This window comes from Lathamus discolor, chromosome 6, assembly GCF_037157495.1.
Source record: "Lathamus discolor isolate bLatDis1 chromosome 6, bLatDis1.hap1, whole genome shotgun sequence".
In the NCBI taxonomy this organism is placed as follows: Eukaryota; Metazoa; Chordata; class Aves; order Psittaciformes; family Psittacidae; genus Lathamus; species Lathamus discolor.
The window spans coordinates 22,223,332-22,238,553 of NC_088889.1; the positions used below are offsets into that span (position 1 = coordinate 22,223,332).

Sequence of the window (15,222 nt, forward strand, 5' to 3'; positions counted from 1 at the left end):
GGGGAGGGACCGCGGGGCCGGGCGGGGCGGGGGGCGTCGGGAGCCCCCTGAGGGAGCAGGGGGCCCTGCCCGGGGGGGGGGGGGGGCAGGGCACGGGCGGGGGCCCAGGCCCGGCGGAGCGCGGGGACGGGGAACGGAGACAGGTGGGGAGGGACGGCGGGAGGGGGAGTGTGGCACGGCGGGCCCGGAGGAGGAGGGACGGCGGGGGGAGAAGTGTGGGGGGAGTTCGGCTGGGGCTGGGGAGGCTGGGGAGCAGGACGTTAGGAGCGGGGACTGCGGTAGAAGTTGTTAGCGCCGTTATAATTAGCTTGGCCGGGGTCTCTGGTAAGCCGGGGAGGAGGAAGGGGGAGGAGTGTAACTTTTCGCAGCTCGGGAAGCCCAAGGTTGTCTCTGGTTACTGCTGCCCGCTGCTGCGGGGAGGGGGGGAGGCGCGGGCGGCCGCTGCAGGAAGTACCAACTAGTCTCCTTCCACAAAGGCCAAATGGTGGCAGGCTCCCTTGGGCTTCATTAGTACGTGTGCACTCGCAGGAGTGGCTGCAGGAAGGGTGGCAGGAAGGAGGCTTTCCCCGGATCGCACCTTTTTAATTTTGGCACTCGTGACCGCTGCCTCTGTGGTAGCTACGATTTGTGTGTTCGCTGCAGTTAGGTTTTTAATAGCTGGTTTTATTCGACTCGGTAAAGGTATATGTTAGTCTGGCCTGCAAGTAGGTGAGTAAGACTGGAAGTGCCTAAGCTTTTCCTCTTCTATGCATGTCGTAAATTCATCTCACTAATAGATGCAGTTAATAATGTCTGCCCTAGATAGGCCTGGAATTTTTCAAACTGTGTTGGAACAGTTCATTTCCAGAAACAGAGGTAAGAGCCCTGTGCAGTAGTTTTCTGTTTTGTTTTTGATTTGGCTAATATTCTTTAGTTCAGGCAGTGAACTGCAATGTGGAAAATAGCGTTAACATTGAAATAAATGCTGTAATATCAGATTTCTGAAGTGACCCATAAATAGGTAGTAGGAAACTCTGTGGGGAGATGGTCAAAGAAAAAGACAGAAAAAAGAATCTACTGAACATACAATTTATAGTGATTTGCAGCTACCGTGTGTCTTGTGTAGTTTGGATTTGCTTGGGTTTTTTTAATCAGATTGTAAAAACTAAACCTTGTAACCTTGCATCTGTAGCTCTTCCTGACACTCATCCTAATGTCAGGACGAATGAAAGCATAGTGGAAAAATCATAACCTCAACAGTTAATTTTGCCAAGAGTCCTTTAAAGTATGTAATAAAGGAATTAAATTTGGTAACTTCTTGGACTTCTAGCAAAAGACTGGACTTCTAACATACAATCAACACAATTAGAATGCTTCTTAGCTTCTCCAGGATTCTTTATTACTAAAGAGACTTAACATTCTAAAACATTTAATGTTTCATGTTCATTGCGTAGAAAACACAGTGAATGTGTGCCTCCCCCCTGTGACCTAACAAGTACGCTTTAATAAACCTTAGTAGTGACTTTCTGAAGTCCTGCTGTTTCAAAGCAGATAGGTTGTGAATCTTCATTTGTGTATTTGGTTTTATTTTTTCATTCACAAGTAGCATGGATCCCCTTATGATGGGAAAAAAGTTAGCTTCTAGGAGGAGGGAGATATTACTGTGTTTATTGCTGTGGGTTAGATATGGTGTTCTTAGGTCATGGGCATTTTACTGCTGCTTTACTGCATCTTTACAGTTCCAAGACTCTGTAAGCGGAGGAAACCTTTGCTAGCATCAGTCTATGAGTTGCTATGTAAGATGAACTGTGTTCGTTTACTTGTCCGTCAATTCAAATGTAAGACTGCCTTTCACTGTGTATTATGTTAAGATCTGTAAAATAACTTACGATCTCCTAATCCTTGGTCACGAAGACTGTGTTTATCTGGATAAGTAATGATCCTTGCTCTTGTGGTAAATTGGTGAAGTAATTGGTTTGTGGTAGTTGAGGGGCAGGGGTCTCTGTGTGTGTGTGTGTGTGTATTGTACACAAACCAACCTTACATACAGTCCTGACAGTAGGCTCTTAGTTTATATAAGGGGTTTAATTCTTGGAATTAAAAATCTTTGCTTCTTTAGATGGAGTTGAGACCTCAAGAGCATGGAACATGCAGTTCCCTCCACATCTTGTAGTTGAGTCCATAGTTCACTGTCACTTCAGCCTTTTCACATTTTCTAGCATTTCCAGTGCCTTGATCTAATCCATGCAGTTTCTTTCTACCCAAACTGCAGATGCTGCTTTATCAGGGTTTTGGTGAAAATTATGTGACACTGAATATTATATGCAATCATAGAATATCCTGCCAGTTATCTTCTTATATGAGCTTTATGTGTGCTGAAACTAGAAAAATTAGGGAATTTAAGAAAAAATCGGACTCCTTTTGTAGCCTGTAAATGTTAGGGGTAATTCTAAGATGTATTTCTTTACAGTTCATGGTATTGTCTCTACTGATATGTGATTACTGAGATGACTCCAACAGTAAATGGGTGTTCAGTAACCTGAAGAAGTATCAATGCAAGTTCTTATCCTAAAGCCTAACACTTAGAGGATCAGCATTCTATTCTGTAGTATTCATTTATGAAAGGTAATTTCCATGGTTTTATGTGTTCATAGGTGAAACTGTTAGGTCCTCTTATTTCTGTGTATTCATGAACTTCAGTTTTTCTTACAGTTTAACTGTTTTAATAGGATTTAGCACAAATTGTTTAAAAAGTTTGCTTAATAGTTGTGATAAAAAAAGAATAAAACACATGGTAATGAAATACTGGTTTTTTTTTTTTTTTTTTCTTTTTCCCCTTAAGTCACATCATCCTGCCTCGGTAGGTGGCTTGGCCTCGTGAATAGTTCAAGACTATTGGATGAGGACACTTTATGCAAAACCTGGAATCTTCCTGCCTGGACTCCTTTCTGTTTTCTAAGGGTAACTACTTGTATGTTCTTATGAAACGATACCTTATGTGCATAATGCAAGTTCTGATAATCAGCTGTAGATGTTATTTTTGTAGGTTAGGATGGTAAACTGAAAAATAAAAATGAGGTATGTAGTATAAAGTGAAGTGCTTTAGGCTTACTGAATAGGATAAGCTCTTTGATTTGTATATTCTGAATTTACATTTCCCCCCCCCCCCCCCTTTATTATAAAGTATTATAATGTCACAAAGAGCATAACATTGCCGTCAGGTCATATCTGTGGGAAATTTGGTATCCAAGGCCTCAGTCTTACAGTGAGGTCCACCGCTCAGTTGCTGAAATTGAGTTTACAGTCCTGTCTTATGAGGAGAAGGCACTTTAGATACTGAAGAAAAGTGGTGTGCTACTCTCTTAGAGAAAATTTAAAGTGATTTCTGATTTGGCTGTTGAAAATTATTTACCTAAATATCCGATAAAGAGAGCTAGAGTAAATGCACAGTCCTTAATTAATGGTCTGATTTTTCTGTTACAGTATGGGTGTACTGATCTGATGTAGTTAATAAGTTAAAAGTTTTATCATGAATGGGTCTTTATTCAGATCACTGTAACCCTGAAATACATGTCACTGTTATGTAGGTGAATACATCTCTCTGTATTTGAAGTAAATAGATACTGTTAAGAAAAAGGGTTGAGAACTGTTCAGTTGAGTAGAACAAGCTTTGAAGAGTCCTATCATCGCGTTTGTAGTTCTAATGATCATTTCTCTCTCCAGTGAGATACTTTGGTGGAACTGTGGTGGTTTGGTTCTTGTTTGGGTTCCTTCATGTTCTTATTTAATTACAGTTTAGTTTTACTATGGGAGTTCCTAGATTTAGTAACTCTTCATCATGTTTTAGCTTTTGCTAACTACTGTTGAACCTTGGTTTAAATGATTCTGGTCCCTTCTTCCACTAAAAAAAAAAAGAATCTACTAAACAAACTCATATTAAAAATATATACCTGTGGGTTTTATTTGTAAATGTGGAACTAAATACACAATCATAGAGGGGGAGAGGAAGGAGAAAGAGTGATAGTGATTTTGTTCGTTTACTTTCAAGGATAAAATTTTTTTTCTACCTAAGTAGAGAAAAAGCTGAGACTGGTGCTGCCTGAGCAGTGGTCTATATTAGCTGCTAATATACTAGTGCTGAGAATATGGTTCATTTACTGTTGTAAAGAGCCCACATCCACTTGTTCTAGTGTGTGGAAGTTCCGCATCCTAAAAGAGGAGTTTCTTCTCCCGCAAAGCTCTTACTACCAGTGCTTTATGAAGTAAAATGGGAGTAAGGAATTTAGGAAGATGTCCTTTAAGTGCAGGAATTTTACAGATCCCAGTAGACATAACACAAACAGGTTGGGAAGGGGGGTTTCAAACTAGCTGTTAAATCAAGGTAAAACTTAAACTGCAGATGCTTTGTAAACATCATTTCAGCTCCTGAAATACTGGGGTGTGTGATACGCACTTACTCTCTGCTTCCACAGATAGTGAAGTGACAGTGGGAAGGTTATATATTCCAGACTAATTCTGTGCTAGACTCAGTCTTCCTCTCATTCTGCTTCTCTGCTTAACAATTATTCAGCCTATATGTTGAGTACATCCATAGGTGTGGGTTTTTTTCTGTGTGGTTTTAGGGTTTACTTTCTGTGAGCATACGTGGATTATTCTGTTCTGTTGTGAAGTCTGAACAGTGTCATATCTTGATTCTGTGTCCCAGTTGCTTTATTAGTAACAGACTTATATGTGTTATAGGTTAGGATTTGGAGATCAAAAAGTTAATGTTAATTCTCCCTTCTTTGAGCAGCTGTTTTCTGGTCATTTGTGACTCCTTTAAAGAAGTTGTTACATAGGAGTTTAGGTATGGGAGTAAGCTGGTCTGGTAGGACTGCACTCCTCCCTGTATGCACACTTCTAGTCACTCATGCCTTCTTCAGCAGTTACTCATCTTGGCTAAACTGGGGCAGGGCTGGAGGGGGGTGGGGAAGCAGTGGACTTAAACACTTTTTGGTGTGTTTTAAAGTGCCTTCAGGCCCAACTTCCTTTTTTTTTTTTTTTATTTTTTTTTCTTCTCCTGTGGTGTTTTCTAAGGTGTTTAATCCTCCTTCCTTCACTTCCTCTTAATATTTGCTAACAGTCAAGATGTGATGTTATACGGGGATCCCCAGCACTTGCTGAGGACACCAGATCAGATGCACTGTTCTGTACAGTCTGACAGCTTACTGTGTTATGTAAGTCATGTCTAAGTGATCAGTGCTAAGTCTGGATGGGAGGAAGGGATTTATACTGTGTCTGCTAACCATACCTTCAACTGTACCCTTTTCTTGTGCAGCTGCTTCTACATGGAAAATATATTATATACATTATACTAGTCAAGAGCCAGTCCACAACTTAATAAAAACTACTAAAGAAGTTGTGCTGTCTAAGCCAAAGTCTGTGTCAGGTAGGGGAAAGATTATCATTAAAAATAGTATATGATATACATCAGGTAATTTTGAGAAATAACGATAAGGACATTTGTCTTCCTTTGCACTTCCCACAGATGGATGCATGCTTATGAAATGTGGGTCCGTGGAAAAGAGGAGAGCAGTAAATCAGGTTTTCAGCGGGCTTCAGTCAGTCACTAACACAAGTGTATAATCCGAAGAGACTTCTGTTCGGTTTTACTGTTACGTGGCTTCTACAGTTAGGAGCCAAAGGAAACTTTGAAAGGGAATTACCCAAATTACAATGTCAAGGAGTCTCTAATTTTGATTTTAATACAGAAGTTGGATTACTGAAAACTAGACAGGCAGCTTTCACTCATGAAGTGTTTACACCTGTTCAAATCCGGTATTTCTGTCGTACAGGGAAAGTAAGTTTTCACTTTGAGACAGTCTTAGGCTGGAAAATGCAACAGTGTGGCTGTATGAAAAGGATCAAGGAAGTCTGAATTTAATAACATCTTAAACAGAAAAGTCAGAATGGACCACTATCAGTAAAATTATTTTGACCTGTGTAGTACAGGCCAAGTACCTTACTGATGATCTTGCTATTGGAACATATTCTGTAATGGTAAATGAATCACTCTTGTGTAGTTGACTAGCTTGTTATGTGCACGAAAAGTTCACATTCAGACAATGCTGTTCCAGTTGAATTTTTTATACTCATTACTTTTGAAGTTTTTCTCTACTGAAAATTAAAGCTCAGAGTTCCAAACATTGTTTAACTTGCTCTTAAAACCTTTTTTGGAAGGTGAGGAAGAGGAAATTAAGTAGTAGTTTGCCCAAATAGAAATAATTGAGGGGTTTCACATGCTGCATTCTTTTTTGTGACTGTTTCCAGATGTACTTCCTAACCATGTGTCAGTGGCAGCTGCACTGGACTTTCAGGCCCTATGACAGATGGGGCTGTGTTTTTCCCTCTGAAATGGTGGCACGAGTCCTGTATTGTCCATAACACACGTTTTGGTAGCGTGGAATGTTTCTTCTGAGTAACTGCACGGTCTGACCAGGCCTGTTTGTTTGGTATTGTGTGTGGATTTGCCAACCCAGGGACGTGCCTCTTCCCTCCAAATTTTTTCAAACCCTGGTATGGTGTAGGATTACAGTGCATGGTGCTTCTTCCTATCTTAGCAGGGAGGAGTTTCTGTGAAATGTCCTCCATAGAGCTGGAAGGAACTGAGGAACATGGTGTCATGGGCAGAATTTCTGTGCACAGACTCCTTTGTAGTTCAGTAACATGAACTACATGAATTTGGTGCTCCTAAATGCTGAGTTCAGTTTGTTTCCTTTTCTCTGTATCTGCAACGTAATTGTAATTAAAAAAGCATTCTGCCATAAATGGTTTATGGCTCAGTTTGCATTATGAGAGAATATGAAAAAATGCCAGAAAAAAATTACGGATATGTGGTGTTCCTCATTGTTCTTGGGTTTTTAATGACAAAAGATTCTAAAATAGAGCATCTGAACTCAAAAAAATTTGGTTGTTGAACTTTAAGAAAGAGTTCAGGAGAAGGGTGACTTTCAGCTTATTATTGAACAGCTGTGTATAGACCTCACATTTGAAGTTGGCATAAACTTTTAATTTTTATTGAGTTTATTTACTTACAAATTGCAGTTATCAGATTGGCGTGTTCTGAAGTCCTGTTACTTGATCCAGTTGATTCATGATCTGAGTAGGTTCCTGGAATTAGGCTGGAGTAAGGAGATTGCAATTTCTAGACACTCTTTGTGGTTTATTATGCCCTATTTATGTTCCTTTGAACTGGCTGTGCCATTCTCTCAGCTGATTGGAAGGACTGACAACTGTGCAGCAGTCGTTTTGTCTGGGCATACTACCATGGATTTTTGTGTGGACTTGCGTTTGTTTTCCTTAGTACCAAAAACTGACGTGGAAAAGCACTTCATAATAATGTGACCCACATCCTACATTGCAAAGTAGTGCTATCAGAAGAGTGCATTTGACTGCTGTGTGAATTTTGGATTTGGGATGTGTGTGTTAATATGTAATGCTACAAAATGACAAGTTACTTAAAAAAATACGGAGTAGGTTGTTAAGGATATGACCCTGTCACAAATTCTCATGTTAGAAAATAATGCAAAAGGCCTGATAAAGTGTAGATTAGCTGGTAACAAAGGGGCTTTGTATCTTTTGTAGGTCAGCAGCTGAGTGTTTGACAAGAACAGAAATTTAATGTCTCCTGTAGCAACCATGACACTAGTAATTTTTAAATGCACTGTACCAGTGGTACTCTGGCTTTCATTAGCCTGTTCCAAATTTTTACGTAACCTCTGAAGTCATCTTGCTTCTGGAGGGAGACTTAGGGATCCTTGCAATTAAGCAGAAATCATACTAAATAGGCAGAATTTTTACAACATAAGCTAGGACTGTGTGTATTTAGAACAAAATATATCTTTTGACATCTAGAGAGTGTGAAGTCTGTTAAGTAGAAATATCTGAAGTTGGAGCAAATAATGTTTCTTGCACTTCATTTTTGTAGTTCAAAGTGCTGTCATGCTCAATCTTTTGTTACATGTTTCTAGAATGCTCTGGGACAAATTTTATGAAGAAGATTTAAGGAATGAAAAGGAGGGTGTCTGCATATGTGAGGATGAAATGTTTAGCTTGATTAGACTGCTGGATGAATTTAAATGTTAAGCGTTTCGTTTTAAGTTGTTTTTGTGAAATTATATATCCTTGCATATCATAGTTGCTTGCTTTGTAAGCTTGCTTTACAGAATTTAAATACTAGCACATTTTTGGGATGTTAGAAATTAACAGTATTTATATAATTAACATAGATAAGTCTGTTATTTCATGTGGCTAATGAAGTGTAAATGTGTTATTTTAAAATATATTAAAAGCAGTGAATTGTCAAAACCAGGCATTCTGAACATGTCAGAATTGCTTTTTTGCTGTACAGCGTTAATTTTGTTCCCTTATGAGTCTGAATTTTTGGCCTGCTTAAAGTAGTGGAGAAAAAAAACTAAAATAGAAAAAGCCAAATGTGCAGTATGCGGGAGCAATGGTGCTTAGTGACCAAATAACCATTTTGATATGTTTCTATTTGTTACAGTAATGATATGGGGCGGTGCCTTAAGTAGCGCACAACATTTAAATGCTACTGAAAATGGAGAGTTGTTGATTTTTATTGTGAGTTTTCTGTGATTTACAGGCACTAATTGTCTTCGTGATATGAGTTGGTATAATTAGCAACAGTTTTACTGTAAATCCTGCATAATTGTGATTTTTTTCCTTAGATTCTGTCTAAAATTACTGGTTGCTGACAGTGTTAATAGTTTGACTGAGATGGCTGACATGCGCTGCCCCCCAAAATACTTCCTGTTATTATATTTGGTGTCTGAACTTTGTGTTCGGCTTTCTGATTTTGTTTGTTTGAATGCTCAGTACTGTCTGGCCTATTTGCTCTGAACAGGGTGCTGGAATGGGGGAGCAGTGCATGGTAGGTGTGGTAAGATCACCCAGGTAAACAGGCACATCCAGACACCTTATGATGTTTAAAAATGCAGCACTGGTAAAATTACAATGAAAGGTTTTTTGTTTTGTTTCAATAGTGAACATGTAGTAAACTGAACTATAGGCCAGACTGCTACTGCCTGTTATATATAAATGCATTTTTATGACAAATTTAATTTAATCCAGCTATGTCTGCCTCCCCCTTTCTTTCCCCTCCCCCCCCCAAAAAAAAAAGTGGGTATGCTCAAGAAGTCTTAAGCTTATCTAGCAAGTGCCTGTTTTTTCTTGTGTACTCTATGGAGCAGTGTGCACTGTTCCTCCAGAGGAGCTGAGTTCTCCAACAGTCTTGTCTAGGCAGACGGATGTAGCCATGGAGCCCTGCTGTGCTTCCTGCAAATCTGGAGAAATCCCAAAAGCAAAAGAGGGTTTATCCTGCTGCCTCCTCCTTGTCCCCGAAAGTGTAGCAACAGGCTAGCAGCTGGCAGCTGCAGCAATCAGCTGAGCTATTGCTGGCAGTATCCAGTGCTCACATGAAAAGGAAGTTGGGAGGCCCTCTGCAGCATGCAGGGTCTGGATCATTGTGTGTGAAGGATCTGCCCTTAATCTGCCATTGGGTGTCTGAGTTACAACTGCTTCATTTTTTTTTTTTCAGTTGTTTGGGTCACATGCATTTTAGGTGTGTATGCATATAGGGTTTTTGTACCACAGTGTTCTAGACTTACAATATTTCAATGCAAAAGCACACAAAGCAGGCTGAAAGCAGCTACGTTCTTTCTTTTCTTTTAGCTGTTTACCAGAATTGGTCACTTGTAAAATGCCATTTGATAGTCTGTTGCTGGATATCCTTAGCATTAAGTCAGTAGCAAGTTGTGAACCAGCAGCCATGAGCATTGATCATCGTTCTGTGAGCTCTGTGACCTAGCCAAATTTACTCCCCCATTTAAATAAACTAACAAGCTATGGAATGGATATAAGGATCCCATGGGAGGCCCTCTTGCTGGCCTGGCTGTGTAGTTCAAGTGTAGTAAAACAACTTAAAGTTACCAGCGAGGGAGAGAAATTAGTTTTGTAGAGGTTTCTCAGAGACACACTGGGCAGGACCCTCAGAGAGATAAAAGTGGGTGTTGAAACTAGCTTTAAAGTCTTACCTACTGGACCTAGGAATGAATGTTAAAATGAAAATGTTGAAATAGTCTGTACAGTTATTATAATCCTTAGTATAAGCATTTGTTTATTTCATGTGGACATTCAATGTTTCTCATTAATGAATTTGTTTGCTATATAATTTAAAGAGGCTAAAAAGCTTACCTGTTAAAGATTTTGAATAATTAAATTCATTTTCTCATGGTACAGTTAAAATTAAACCTGTAACCTAAAACATAAAAGTATATAGCTTTTTTTGCAAAACAGCTACTATATTTATTTTCATGTTTTCTTACAAAAAATAAATTGCTCCAAAACAATAGAGCTGGAAAGTGCATCTTCTCAATGAAATTCTTTCAGTATTCTGTGGCATTAGAGTCAAAGTTAACCTGTACATTGTGCACCCCAGACTTTTCAAAAGTATCTGTTGAGATCTTGCAGAAGCGATAGTCTTGCTCAAGATTAATTCATAATTTCTGTCTTTCAGGTTCATGTTGGGGAGAGGTCTAAAACGCAAGCTGAGTGACTATGAGGAGAACATGGCTGGCCTCTCGAGTGCCTTTGATTCCAGTCGAAACCTGCCATACCCGCTTAAGAGGCAGTTGGTGCTTAATATGTGCCTCACCAAGTTACAGACATACAAAATGCTGGTGGAACCAAACTTGCACCGGTCTGTCCTCATAGCCAACACAGTACGGCAAATTCAAGAGGAAATGAGACAGGAGAGTAATCAGCAGCCAATTAATGTCTGCCCTGGCATTACTCCTAGTTCTCACAGCTACACAGGGATGGAATCATCTGGAATTTCTCTCCAGTTGCCTTCAGGTATTAGTCAGCAAGAGTCTAACTGTTGCGACTTGCGGTCTGTAGAAGACCCAATTGAAAATAGCCTGCTAATAGTTTCAGATGATGATATGTCATCTGCTATTTCATCTATTCTGAAAGATTTAGACTTTGTAGAAGATATAAGCCCACCTACTTGTCTGGTTCCTACTGGAGATGACCAGCCAAAGTTTCCAGAAAATACTGGTCTAAAACTAGAAGATGATAGACAGGATTTGAAGGGAGCTGAATGTGTGTTTGGTTCCTTTGAGATTTCAAATTCAACTAGTTACTTGAAGGATTTGGCGATAGATGACATTTTTGAAGACATTGACACTTCAATGTATGACTCAGACTTTTGTTGCCCTCCACTAATGCCGCCCAGACCACCATCTCTCGCTACAGAAGAACCGTTGAAAACCTTTCCATCTTGTAATTCTTCTTCAGCAAGCAACATTCAGATGTGTAGAACAGATCTGAGTGACTTGGACCACATCATGGAAATTCTCGTTGGATCCTGATACTTGTTTTACCCAAAGATACTTTTTAACTGCCACTTTTCGTTTGGTTTCAGGATAGAAGCCACTGGAAAAGTTGTAAAGAATTCTTTAAAACACAAACTGAAATAATTTGTCCATAGTGGGATTTTCTAAGTAATTCCAAAACTTCGAAACCAAAAGAGTGGCAGATTTAATTTTTTTTTTTTTTTTTTTTTTTTTTTTTTAAGAAATATTTATTTATCAGAACTGTGCAATCATCATTTTCCTTCCAGGGCGTATGTGGAACAATAGGCACATACCCTTATCACCCCTCATGCCTCTTTCAATAAACTTTTTTATGTGCAATTTTTAATTTGTCAGAAGAAATTTACATGCAAAACGAATTTCATATGAGATGATCTTTTACAAAGCCTCCACTTTATTTTTAATATCAGAGTCTATGCCAAGTTGGCATCCGCCGAGTTGCGTAGTTGGATTGTGTGGATTGCAGATGCGTTACTAGAGATGGTATATTTTAAAAATGAGACACACTGCTTTCTTTTGGTCAGAAAAGCAGATCAAGACACTTATAAACGAAGTCTCTTGCATTTTCTAAAGCATTCAGAACTATTTATTTTTGTAAATTTTATAGTCTTTCTACATTTTACTACGTTATTTCATCATAGTTCAAATATAATGGACTTCTAGTTGGATGTGTTTAGCACTACCTCTGAGCTGAAATGCTTTAACTCTTTCCAGTGCTTCGTCTAAGACTGCAGATCTTTTTGTTTCTATATTTTTCTGGGGGAAAGTACTTCTAACTCATTAAGCTGATCTTTTGGCAGTGACCTAGCTGATTTGTGAAATCAAGGGTATTCAATGTTTAAAAACTTTTAAGTATTTACAAATGTAATTTATATGTAGATTGTGCAATTTAACATTTTTCCGTCAGTATTACGTGCTTAGATTTTGAATAATCTTGGCGTTCTTTAAATTAAAACTTATTATGTACAGGTAGCTTTTTAATCTATTTTGGAAAACACTGTCCTTCAACCTGCTTTCACTATAAAGTTTAAGATGATTTTTATGTGCAATATTATTTAAAAAGATACACATTTGTAAACCTGGCATTGTGGAAAGAAACGCTTCAGACTTAAACTTCTAGCACCTTTGGAGGATACTGAAGAGAGTCAACATTGCTGTATCCTTTAAGAAACAAAGTTGAGAACACTTCTTACTATGCCAGTGCTTACTGCTTTGAATATTCCTGAAATACTCATGGATGCATGGTGAGTCAGTGCTGATGACTAAGTACCATCGTGCCGCTGTGTCGCTACCACGGAGCTCAGGGTCTGACCGCTCAGGCACAGTGCCGGGGCTGGGGCCTGCATGGGCTTTGGAACATCATAGTGGCAGCTGCTGCTGCTGCTGCAGCAGCCTGGCCCGGGGAAGGAGGGTGCATTGGATGGCAGGCTTGTATATAAGTATATATAAGCGCACTCATCAACTGAAGATGAGATTTGCAGTGAGAACTATTTTTCCGTAAGGCAGTTTGGATACTGTGTTTCAGCTTGAACTGAGGTCTGTATTGATCCTTGCTATTGTCTTCTGAATTACACACTTGCACATTAGTTTTTGGGTTTGTTTTTTAACTTTATTTTTTAATTCTAAAATCTTTACTTTGTTCTTGAAAGCTGCAGCACCTGTCTTGTAAAAAAAATCTGCAGTTGTAAAAGCTTTGGTTTGTTGTTTGGGATTTGTTTTTCTGTTGTTCTGCTGAGACTTTTCATGAATGGGGCATGGGCAGAGATAAAAACTGTTGCCTGTGTGTTGCATCTCACCGAAGTTGAAATCCTGGCCCTACTGAAGGGACCAGGGTGTCACAGAGTTATTTCTAGTCTTAACTGATGCTGTGGCACACCTACCCTGTGCAAAGATCTCTATTTTTTACTGTGACTATTTTGGTTAGCAGTTAGCTGCCGTTACAGTTTGGTATCCCAAACCAACGGAGAAGCAGTTTGGGTCACATCCTCGCAGCCATCTGGGTTGTTTAGCAACCGAAGGGTATAAATGTATTTATATGCATATAATGTATTGATTCTAATATAAAACTTCTGATCTAAAGTATTTTGAATTGCTGGATAAAGGGATTTGTTTGAAGAGTGTATAAATAGTTCCTGAAGAGGTACAGCTTCAGAATGTACACAGATTGTGCATTGTGTATAGACTACTCTGGCTTTTCCTCAGCCTCTACTTTTGTATTAAAGATATGACTGAATAAATCCTTGAAATATTAAGGGCCTTCTGCACTGTGATGAAACAGAGTTGTGGTTAAAAATGTCTTTAAATTTAGTGATGGGTGATAAAAAGACAGCATCCAATTTCTTTTTGCATTTGAAAATAGGGAATGTTACTATGCAGTAAAGATATTTTGGTATGAAAATTGTATCATGTAGCAAATAGTGAACACGTACTAATTCCACAGGCTCGCCTTGCAGCCCCTACAGAAACGTGAGAGGAGACAGCTTGTTCTTCAGCATTCACATGCTGAAGGTTTTTGTATACTTTGGAGAAAGAATAAATTGTTGGTAAATGTTTTATCAGCAATTCAGAATGCATTTGTTGTTCAAGTGCTTGCTACAGAGCTCTGTTTCTAATTGGTTGCTTGCATCACAGTGCCAAGACCATAAGTTGGTGTGTAATGCAGTTCGGTTATGTACAGGATTATGTGCAAAGGGAAGTTTAATTTTTAAATATGCACAAATTAATTTTAAAATCCTTCCATGTAAAATGAAGTTAGAGGCTAGTTGTGGTGGACCTATTTATTGTATGTCTGGAAATAAAAGCCACAGTTTTGCAGTTTAACCATTTATATTCTGAAGCCTTCCGTATTTTAAAACCAAACCAGAAGAACGTGGTACCTTGCCACACTTCGTTTAGTCTTTCACTCATGATGATGTAATGTGTTCCCTAGGTTGTTGCTCTTGTACACACACCCACACCCCCCTTCATTTCTCACCAGAAAGACTAGATACCTTACACAGCTTCTCTGTTATGGAAATTAGGCATGCCAGCCACCATGTCTTCCACCTAAGACAAAAGATAGATTCCTTTATGAAAGCACTTTATATTAATAGTGCTGCAGCTTGAGCTTGGTGCCTCTGAAGAGGAACACTGAAGGAAGAAATCCCTGGGCAATTGCACCCTTAAGTTAAAGCTCCCCACCCTTCATGTGCTACTTCAGGGAAATAGTAATATTACAGCCTGGGGTCTTCTTGGTTTTTATTAGTTTGATTTGTTTGCTGTCTCATTACTAAGCAGCTGCCAAGTTGTCATCTTCCTACACACTGTCAGCATCCTTCTGGGTTGGTTTTGGCCAATTCTGTATTTTACCATTTGGCATGTTGTAATATGGTTGCTGCATTTCATATACCACAATCTATATAGGCTTTGCCTACTTCACCTGTTAGTATTTAAGCTGCTTCCTGTGTCTACTCTAGCTGTTACTAATGTTCGTGCTGTTAGCTCTAAGTTTCCACTAACTTTTTCTACAACATTGCATTCCTTTGTGTGTCCTGTCCCTGCAGAGCAAGGGGTGGCTGGTGGGGCTGGGGATTCCTGCTGTGAACACATGCCATGTTTGCTAGCACTTAACTGTCCTCCAGTTGCTGTCTTGACTGCCCTGCATAGTCTTCCCAGCCCATGCCATTCATAGTGTTGCTTCAGGAGTTGCTGTGCTTGAAACCAAGTAGTGGATGCAAGTATCCTTGCTGCGCATAACATTGATGCTTCAGGCTCGTGTAATTGTTTGTCTGGAACAAAAATACTGCTGCTTGGTTCTAGGGGAAGGGTGTTT

At 39.3% G+C, this 15,222-nt stretch overlaps 1 protein-coding gene across 1 annotated transcript; it reads left to right on the forward strand.

Moving 5' to 3' along the window:
* Nucleotides 1-331: 331 nt before the first annotated feature.
* Nucleotides 332-14,231, forward strand: LOC136017110 (SERTA domain-containing protein 2-like). Its single transcript, XM_065685115.1, is given in 5 exon segments — nt 332-855; nt 1,719-1,817; nt 2,822-2,940; nt 6,289-6,413; nt 10,553-14,231. Coding segments are annotated over 5 exon segments (1,278 nt in total). The 5' UTR covers nt 332-776; the 3' UTR covers nt 11,409-14,231.
* Nucleotides 14,232-15,222: the final 991 nt, after the last annotated feature.